This window comes from Chenopodium album, chromosome 18 (genome assembly GCF_948465745.1).
Source record: "Chenopodium album chromosome 18, dcCheAlbu1.1, whole genome shotgun sequence".
Lineage (NCBI taxonomy): Eukaryota > Viridiplantae > Streptophyta > Magnoliopsida > Caryophyllales > Amaranthaceae > Chenopodium > Chenopodium album.
In genome coordinates, this window is record NC_137851.1 from 25928656 (window position 1) to 25939988 (window position 11333).

General features: G+C 32.1%; 1 protein-coding gene across 1 annotated transcript; it reads right to left on the reverse strand.

Annotated features, from left to right (window-relative positions):
• Window positions 1-6553: 6553 nt before the first annotated feature.
• On the reverse strand, window positions 6554-7225 carry LOC145592003 (uncharacterized). The gene has a single exon (XM_081648473.1). The coding sequence runs from the start codon at window positions 7223-7225 to the stop codon at window positions 6554-6556; it is 672 nt and encodes a 223-aa protein (XP_081504599.1).
• Between the last annotated feature and the right edge of the window lie 4108 nt (window positions 7226-11333).

Genomic DNA, 11333 nt, shown 5'->3' on the forward strand with positions numbered 1-11333 from the left:
TATCAATACACATAATTATATGAGATAACTATGTGCAATATAATATTTACATAGTTACACGTAATTTTTTATTTTATATTTGTTTATGTATAAATATAAAATAATTTCAATAATATATATTTTAATTAATTTAATTTCAACAATAGTTTTGATGGATTACAGAAGCTTAAATTCATTATATATATTACATAAATATATAAGAGTTACTGTATTAATCATATGAAGATAAAAAAGAAAACATATATATACACAATTTAATTAATAATGATTTACAAAACAAAATTTTACTCATAATTAATTTCATATAAAATACATGGGAAATTCTCAATAGTGACCCCAACTTCTTCTAGGCACATATGGTGACCCTCTCGAAATCAATTATACAAAATGGCTTCATTTAAGAATTTTATCCTAAACATGACATTAATGAGGTTTTTTTATTTAAAAAATTAAACTATGGTTAAAAAAAAAAAACAAAATTGAAAAACAAACCACACAACCACCTTCACCCAGCTGCCGCCGCCACCACTTTCACTGTCAACCAGCTAGGCAGCTATTGCCTCTTCCTTCACCATTAACCAGCCGTCACCGCCACCTTCACCTTCAACCATCGGCTACCACCATCTCTACCCTCATCCTTACCCCAAACCGATACCCCCCATCTGACCCAGACTCGACACCTCCTTTACACCCAAAACCTGACCCGACGCAAACCACCGGTCCTACTTACACCATAACCCACGACCCTCCCTTTCAAGCTTCTCTGACCTCTCCGTTAACAACAACCTATTTTAGTTTCAGCACCTGAAACCACCCCACCTACCCAAATCTGAAAGTGATTTCGATTTAGGTGGGGGTTAGAGTTTCAGGTGAGGGTGGTTTCAGTTCAGTTAGTGGCGGGTGAGGGGGAGGAGGTGCGGAAACGGGACGACGAAAGGGGAGGGGGATCGGAAACGGAGCGGTGGCAGGGATTCAGGGACTACTGGCTAGGTTTAAGTTTCGACTGAGGTAGCGTGGTTGGGTTAGGGTTTCGGTGGAGGTGGTGGGGGTGGCTAGGTTGGTGTTTGGGTAGGTTGACTTTTTTTTAGTTCTACTTTTTTTTTTTTTTGAAACAAACTTAACCATAGTTAACTTTAGGAAATTTTGACTTTTACCACCAAAAAAAATCAAAAAATTGTTTTTTACCACAAAAACTTCTAAAACTTTTATTTTACCACCAAAAAAATTTCTAAAAATTGTTTTTTACCACCAAACGGCAAGAAAACCGTTAAATCTAACGGCTTAAAAAAATTTCCTTCGAATTTCGTGCGCAAAATATGTTTTTCATGGGTTTAGGGGGGCACTTTGGCCCTACAGGTCCAATTTGAGGTCAAAATTGATAAAAAATGATCGAAAATGCCTCGTTTTGCGTGTTCATGCAAATCGAGGTTTTTTTAAACACGCAAAATTAGGCATTTCCGATCATTTTTTATCAATTTTAACCTCAAATTGGACCCATAGGGCCAAAGAGCCCCCAAAACCCCTAAAGAGCATGTGTTTGACACGAAAATCGAAGAATTTAAAAAATTCCGCTAGGTTTTTGACGACAGGTGGTAAAAAACAATTTTTAATTTTTTATTTGGTGGTAAAATAAAAGTTTTAGAAGTTTTGGTGGTAAAAAACATTTTTTTGATTTTTTTTGGTGGTAAAAGTCAAAAAAATCCTTAACTTTAACTAAATTTTAAATAGAAAATGTTATATGTGGAATAAAATTTTTAAATAAGGTCATTTTGTATAATTGATTTTTAAGAGGGTCACCACATGTGCGTAGCAGAAGTTGAGGGTCACCATTGAGAATTTCCAAAAATACATCGTTGTTTCTCACTAAATTATATTTTGTTTTGTAAGTCATTAAAATAATGCATTTAAACGTTTTTTTTTAATGATTTATATCAATAAATTTATTTTATTTGATTCAAAGTTAATTTTAATATTTTGAATCCACTTATAAAATATGTTAGATTCGTCACTGCTTGGTAGCGTCCCCAAAATCGTGAACTTGTTGTGCATATGGACGCGATACCGTGACTGCTATGGGAGGTGCGTGTAGTTACATTGTGCGTGATCATTTGGGAAATATCATTGATCATAAGGTAAATTGGCACAGTGAGATTACTGACATTAATCACCTTAAGTTATTGGTTATCCTAGATTTTGTTAGCCAACACCGTCCTGTTAATGGAATAATTACATTCTCTGTTCTGATTCACAAACTGCTCTTCATATGATTGATAATGCAAACTCACAACTGTTGGTGGAAAAAATCGAAACAACAAAACAATTAATGGATCTAGGAGTGTACGAAGAACACTTTCCTAAAAACGTTATTCGCCTCACCGTACTAACAAGGCTATAATGAACACATTTTTGGGATACAAAGATTTATACACTTAAGAGCGTTTAGTGTTAACGATCATGAGTTCCTAGAGTTTTAGGGAGAAAAACAGAGAAAAGGGGAGAAGAAATGAATGAACATTCATCAAACCAAAATTGATCTTTTATAGATCAATGATGACAGTTATCTTAGAAAGGATAAGAACAAACAGTTATTCTACTATAACTGTTGATTAATATTTAATTAATTATTAAATAATATTTAATTAAATAATCAAAGTTAAAATAATACGGATAAAAAATAAATTATCATATTAGGCTTTTATTTTCCGTGTCCGTACTAAGTCTTTGATTATAAATATATATAAGCCACTAAGCCCACTTGTCCAAAACACCACTTAGCCCATTTCATAACTCATATCCAATTGTTTACAATATAAACAATACATCACCTTCTTATTCTTTCTATGTGGGATAACCTCCCAAAATAACATTATTATTGGAAATACTCCAACAATCCCCCACCATTTCCAAAATTAATAGAAACTCTGAAAATGTTATGCATAAATAAAGGTGTCTTACGATTGAACCCTTACTTAGTAAATTTTTTTTCAAATAGTCAGGATGACATGGTAGACTATGCTTTGAACCAGTGATCCTCTTTGACTAATTAAATCCAAATTACACACAAGATTTCAATCCCCTTAAAATCTAGTAAAGAGCTGACACATTTAAAAAAGGCCCTATGTCATGTATCCAATCATGAGCGCCTCGGAGTTAAAAGTCCTAAAACTCCTTAAAGCGGCTAAACTTTATGCTCACTTAGGTAAACTTCACAATACTCCCATTAAATTATTATAATAGAAATATTTGAATATATAAGCATCACATCATTATAAATAAAATACTGAAATATTACAATACTTATATTTCAATTCAAATAAATTCTATTTGAAGGTTAATAAGAGCTATGATCACCCTACTTTAATACAAATGAGAACTAACACAAGCACTATAATTCTCGGGATGAAAATACAATGATTAGTGCTCTACAACCACACAAATAACGTACTTTGACTCATTGAGCTTAAGACTCAAGGGTAATCACAAGTGTCAAGTTGAGGTTCCATCATTGGTGATCACAATGGACTTTAGACCCATCCCTTTACTTGTTTTATTAACCAAATCTCTTGCAAGTCCTTTAGTTAAAGGATCGGCCAAATTTTGACTTGAGCGCACAAAATCCTTAGTTATGACTCCATCTTGAATAAGACCTTTAACATAACTATGACGTAAACCAATATGCCTTGATTTACCATTGTAAACTTGACTATATGCCCTTGCCAATGTCGCTTCACTATCACAATGAATTGAGATAGGTGACAGGTTTTGACCACAAGGGCATATCATACAAAAAATTTCTTAGCCATTCCGCTTCTTTGCCCGAAGAAGCTAAAGCTATGAATTCAGCAGCCATAGTAGAATCTCCCAAGCAAGTTTGTTACTTGGAATCCCAAGAAATAGCACCCCCACCAAGAGTAAAAATCCATCCACTTATGGAAGCGTGATCATCACTACTAGTAATCCAACTAGCATCCGAATACCCTTCCAAAACCGAATGATAACCACAAAAGCATAATCCAAAATTAATTTTTTTCCTTAGATACTTAAGCACCTTTCTTACAGCATGCCAATGGGAATCACTTGGATTACTTGTAAACTGACTTAGTTTACCAACAGCAAAAGCAATGTCCGACCTTATACATGTCATAGCATACATTAAGCAGCCTATTACTCTTGCATACTCCAATTGAGATATTAGAGTTCCCTTGTTCTTTGTGAGCTTAATACTCGGATCAAAAGGTGTAGAAACAGGTTTGCAATCAAAGTTATCAAACTTCCTTAACACCTTTTCAATGTAATGTGATTGAGATAAACACAATCCATTAGCATTCGTTGAAATTTTTATTCCAATAATAACATCCGCATTTCCCATGTCCTTCATGGAAAAAATTTCAAATAAAAATCCTTTGGTATTTTCAACCACATCAAGGTCAGTATCAAAAATCAACATGTCATCAACGTAAAGACATATGATGACGCCCTTATTTCCATTAAACTTAGTGTATACACATTTATCAGCATCATTAATGGAAAAACCGTACCCAAGAACAACTTCATCAAATTTTTGATGCCACTGTTTTGGTGTCTGCTTTAGTCCATACAAAGATTTATTTAACTTGCAGACCTTGTGCTCTTGTCCTTGAACAACAAACCCTTCGGGTTGTTTCATGTAAATCTCCTCTTCTAAATCACCATTTAGAAAAGCAGTTTTTACATCTATTTGGTGAATTACCAAATCATGGATAGAAGCTAAAGCAAGAAGCATTCTGATTGTACTAGTCCTAACTATGGGAGCATAGGTATCAAAGTAGTTAAACCCTTCTTTTTGTGTAAACCTTGCACTATCAACCGTGCTTTGAATTTTTCGATTGTACCATCTACTTTTCTTTTCTTTTTAAAAATCCACTTGCAACCAATTAGTTTGGAAGCTGGTGGAAGATCCACCAATTTCCAGGTTTTATTACCCATAATCGAATCCATTTCGTCATTAACCGCTTCTTTCCAAAAAGCTGCATCAAGAGACTTCATGGCCTCACTGAAAGTCAAAGGATCATCCTCTATGTTTAAACATAAAGGAACGGAATCACAAATTGTTTTTCTTGATCCTTCCACTAGAAAGGTTACAAAATCTGGTCCAAAATCTTTAGCCTTTCTAATCCTTTTACTTTGCCTAACTTCTTGTGGAGATTCACTAGCTTGTTCCAATGGGGTGTTTACAACTAAGTCCTTAGGCATAGGAATTAAAGTGAACCTATTTTCATCAAATACGGCATCTCTAGATTCAATGATAGTATTAACCGAAATAAAACTATTTGGCTCAATTACTAGAAATCTATATGCCTTACTATGCATAGCATAACCAATGAAAATACACTCAATTCCTCTTTCACCTAGTTTCTTTCTTTTTGGTTAGGAAATCTAACAATTGCTCTACACCCCCATACTTTCAAGTATGTCAAGTTAGGTCTTCTTTTATTCCAAAGTTCATAAGGAGTTTTCTTATATCTCTTATTTGGAACCCGATTTAAAATGTGACAAGCAGTTAGGACTGCTTCACCCCAAAAACCTTGTTCTAATTCTGAAATAGACAACATTGCATTAACCATTTCAGTTAGAACCCTGTTTTTCCTTTCGGCCACACCATTTTGTTGTGGTGTGTAGGCTGCCGTAAGTTCATGAACAATTCCAGTTGATTGGAAATATGAAGGATTATAATATTCTCCTCCCCTATCTTATCTTAAGCACTTAATAAAAGATTCACAATGCAATTCTACTTCTGCTTTATAAATCTTAAATTTGTCAAGTGCCTCATCCTTACTATGCAGCAAATAAACATAACAAAAACGAGAATGGTCATCTATAAAGGTTACAAAATATCTTTTCCCACCATTAGTAATAACTCCATTCATTTCACATAAATCACTATGTACAAGATCAAGTAAATTTGATTCTCTTTAAATGGAAGGAAAAGACTGCCTCATAATTTTAGTAACCATACAAGTTTTACACTTTTCATTACATTTGCCAACATAAGGAATTAAATTCAGTTTAGCCATATCAGATTCAAAAGTATCAGATTCAAACACAAGCTTAAAACCAAAACGGTTCAAAAGACTACCTGATACAAGATTTTTCCTAATTTCAGGAACATGATAAACATCATTCAAAGTCAGAATTTTTCCAGAAGTAAACTCAATCACAACGCTGCCCTTTCCAAGCAATTGGGCGGTGGACGAATTTCCCATGTACAGGACCGTTCCTTCTTCCATAAGAACATAAGAAGCAAACAGCGACTTGTCCTTGCATACATGTTTTGTTGCACCGGAATCAATCCACCAAGAATTGTCATCTTGAATCATATTGACTTCCGAAATTACAACAACAAAAGTCTCCACTTTCTCAGAGTTTTTCTGTCCACCCGTGTTCTACTTGTTCCCTTTGTTCTTTTGTTCGGATAATCCTTCTTGAAGTGATTAGGGCTGCCACAATTCTAGCATTGTTTCTTCTTCGTATTTTTCTGATTTTGCTTGTTCGGTTTTCCCTTTCTCTTCTTGCTTTATGCCTTACTGGATTCTCTAGTTTCTACAACATTAACACTAGAAACATGTTGTTCTTTAGTGTCTTCCTGTTTACGAAATTCCTCTTCAACACGGAGACTGTTAGCAAGTTCTTCAAGAGAAATATCTTCTTTCTTATGTTTTAAACTATGTTTAAAAGCTTTCCAAGAAGGCAGTAATTTATCAACAATACTTGAAACAACAATAGATTCGTCCATATTCATGTTATGCTGTTTAAAGTGACCAAGAATACGTTCAATTTCATGGAACTGTTCCATAACTGACCTATTGTCTTTCATCATGTAGGAATTGAATTGGGAAACAATAAATTTCTTGCTTATAGCATCTTCTTTCATGTATCTGGATTTTAACATCTCCCATAATTCCTTTGCACTGGTAACATGCAAATAAGTGTCGAACAGAGTATCCTCCATGGCATTGAGTATTTGGACGTGACAGATGTAATTGTCGTTTTCATGCTTCGGCCTTGTCCGACTCTGAGCCACAGATTCATTCTCAACCTCTTGTGGTACTTCCTGAGTCAAAACATACGCCACATTGAGGGTTGTCAATAGGAAGTGAACCTTCTTCTGCCAGCGCCTAAAATTGCCTCCATCGAACTTTTCAAGTTTGACAATGTTCGTAGCCATGTCTTTCATTGTTGATGCCATATTCCAGAAATAACGTTTTTAGATTGTTGGTGGAAAAAATCGGAACAACAAAACAATTAATGGATCTAGGCGTGTACGAAGAACACTTTCCTAAAAACGTTATTCGCCCCCACCATACTAACAAGGCTATAATAAACACGTTTTTGGGATACAAAGATTTATACACTTAAGAGCGTTTAGTGCTAACGATCATGAGTTCCTAGAGTTTTAGGGAGAAAAACGGAGAAGAACTGAATGAACGTTCATCAAACCAGAATTGATCTTTCGGATAAAAAATAAATTATCGAATTAGAATTTTATTTTCCGTGATAAGTTTTTGATTATAAATATATATAAGTCACTAAGCCCACTTGTCCAAAACACCACTTAGCCCATTTCATAACACATTATCCAATTGTTTACAATATAAACAATACATCACCTTCTTATTCTTTCTATGTGAGATAACCTCCTACACATAACATAATTATTGGAAATACTCCAACAACAACTGAGGGTAAGATTTTATCATTTGAGGAATTCTGCTCAACTAATCTACCATGCCATTGCTACTCAGTTTCAGAGACACCTCATTCGTTTTCAAGTATGTTAGACGTAAGACTAATGGTTGTGCGGACAATTTAGCAAATTTCAAGAGGATTTCTGAGGAGGATCGAGTAGTAATTTGTACATAATCGATACTCTTTCTGCTCAATTAAGTCTTACATTATTGGTATTTTCATGAGTTTTTTATAATTATGTTAGTATATTAAGGCCAATTTTTGATATGTATTAAACCTTATATAGGTTATCATTCTAACGGCTTTATTAGAGCTTACATTAGAGCTTGATCAGTAGTTGATCTGGTTATCTGTTTTATTCAAATACTTTAGCATATTAATGAAGTAAAAAAAAAAAAAAAAGTTTACTCAAAGACATCCATGATGTGCAAGACATTTTTTGTACAAGCAAGAAATTTATCACTCATTAATTAAGGCAAATGTAGAATCGTATCTATATAGATGATCATTTCAATGAAGGATTTTTGTTAATAGAATTTAAATACTATGAACTTCTAGATCCAAACAAAGTAGACTCCTTTGGTATACGTTTATATTCGTACTAATGTCCCAGATTGATTGCATGCTTTCTTTTAACGTTTTAAAAAGCAAGGGAGTAATATCCAATTATTGTTTTTGTTGTTAAAATGTAAAACTAAAGATATTTGCAATTAAAAAAATTACATCGATAAAAGTAAATGGGAAAATAGTTATAAAACATGGGAAGTATTTCGTAGTACTAAGGAAAAGAGAGTATGGGAATTGGGAGTTGGGACATAGAAGGAATTATTTGAGAACAACTGTACTTATGCCCTTTTAGCCCAATTCATGAATTCTCTTTTTAGTATGTATATTTTTACTATTACATTATTCAAGTCAATATATTAATGTTTGCAATTATATATAAGTGGGTATGTAATAACAATCCATTTATTTTCTTGAGTTCCACTAATATATTGGAATTTCGAGATCTAGATATTGCGAATGTAATTTTGGTTATTCCCTTTTTTTTCTATGTTCCTATATATTCTTTTTCTACATTTGTAAAATAAATCCATTCATTCAAATTGGAAAATCCTAGGATTTGAGTAGGTTTGTAGAAAAATGATGTACTTTGATAACGACGTCGCAATAAATCATGCCGACAAGAGATTAATTTGAAGCGTGTAGTATGCAGTTCCATATGTCAAATAATAAAGTCAACTTTTCCAATGTGACGAGACTGTTAAATATGTGAGTATGTGTGCAGCAAATTTGAGCGATAATATTTACAGATGGCATGCATGCATGCATCCATGCAATTAAATAGCTCATCAGTTGCATGACAACCAGCATCACGTGTCCAGGTATGCATTTTATTTTTTTAAAGTTTTTTTTTAAAAAAAAAAAAGTTTATGGTTTTTGTTTCTTACTAGCTATGTTTTTGGTGATAATTTTCATTTCCTTTTCTTATATTCTGCCTCATCCAAACACAATACTATAGAGTACAAAAATACAATATATGACCCATATTTATCACTTTATATTGTCTTTTATATTGTCATTAATTATGCATCAACTTCAAATTAATTTGAATTTACCTTTTCACTTTATTATTTTAGATAATAATGAATGAAATTAAGAAGAGTATATTGAATTTATCTTACAACTAAATTGTTTTGCTGAATTCTTATCAAATTACTATTCAATGTTGTCTTTTTTGTTTTCCTTTTTTTTCCACGTATACATACATATAGTTATCAATATACTGTACATCTTTTGGCATATATTCTTTGTTGATGAGCATCGTTATCAAGTTATTGTTCATGTTTTGGCTTATTTGACTGTGTATATAAGTAAATCTTCTGTGCTGCGATAGCATTTCATTCCATCTTCATCCTAAAACATTTTGATACATCAAATTATCGTGTGATACTACATTTGCATTTCTTTTTGTTCGGGTAGTTACATTGATCATCAGACAACAAGGTATTATTAAAAAGCTATTACATGGCTTTAATATCCATAGTTGTTGTAACTTTATTAAATATTCTTTTTAGATGGTTTAAAGTTTAAATTTATGATTAATATGGTTCTAATATACATATTTACTGTTAAGTTTATTAATTATTCTTTTAAGGCTTAGAATATGAGAGAGAAGAGAGAATGATTTTGGTGTGTATAAGAGAGGAAGAGAGAATGAGTTTTGGTGTATAAGAGAGGAGAAGAGAATGATTTTTGTCTATAGTATATATAAAAGAGAATTGTTGGTTTGGGCTTAAAGGGTAGCTCTACAGTAATTTGTTTTGGTGAAATTCCTTTCAAGTCCCAAAATGATGACTTGCAACGTTGCAAGTTGTAGCATTTATTTATTTTATTTTTTTTTAAACCAAGTTGCAGCATTTACTTGTAGTGTTTACGATTTTTTTTTTTTTTTAATAAAAGTTTTAACTGTAATGATTATGTTATTATATTTTTTTTTTTTGTTTTTTTAATAACTTTATTTCTTTGGTCATGAGTCTGATTTATAATTCTTGCTAAGGGTAGGACAAGCAAGAATTCGTGTCGTGTTCATGTTTGGTCTTGTGTTCATTCGTGTTGTTTACTTAAATTTAACAAAAACCTTTGGTTTTTTTTTTCCAACAAAAAAAAAATATTATTATTTTCCATTTATTCTTTTTGTTTTTTACATTTGGCCGAAAAAAAAAATGGGTCGTTCTCAAAAGTTCCATGGTTTGTGCTTATGCAAGTTTAATTATTTTACTTTGCTTTTATTCATTTCTAAATCATAACCTAAATCTATTTCTAATCGACCTAGGACGTCACTAATTTGGTTTTGATGTCTTAAACCATCTTAAAAGAATAATTAATAATTTGATTTTGATGTCTTAAACCATCTTAAAAGAATAATTAATAAACTTATACAGTAAATATGTATATTAGAACCATATTAATCATAAATTTAAACTTTAAATCATCTAAAAAGAATATTTAATAAAGTTACAACAACTATGGATACTAAAGCCATGTAATAGCTTTTTAATAATACCTTGTTGTCTGATGATCAATGTAACTACCCGAACAAAAAGAAATGCAAATGTAGTATCACACGATAATTTGATGTATCAAAATATTTTAGGATGAAGATGGAATGAAATGCTATCGCAGCACAGAAGATTTACTTATATACACAGTCAAAAAAGCCAAAACATGAACAGTAACTTGATAACTATGCTCATCAACAAAGAATATATGCCAAAAGATGTACAGTATATTGATAACTATATGTATGTATACGTGGAAAAAAAAAGGAAAACAAAAAAAGACAACATTGAATAGTAATTTGATAAGAATTCAGCAAAACAATTTAGTTGTAAGATAAATTCAATATACTCTTTTTAATTTCATTCATTATTATGTAAAATAATAAAGTGAAAAGGTAAATTCAAATTAATTTGAAGTTGATGCATAATTAATGACAATATAAAAGCAATATAAAGTGATAAATATGGGTCATATATTGTATTTTTGTACTCCGTAGTATTGTTTTTGGATGAGGCAGAATATAAGAAAAGGAAATGAAAATTATC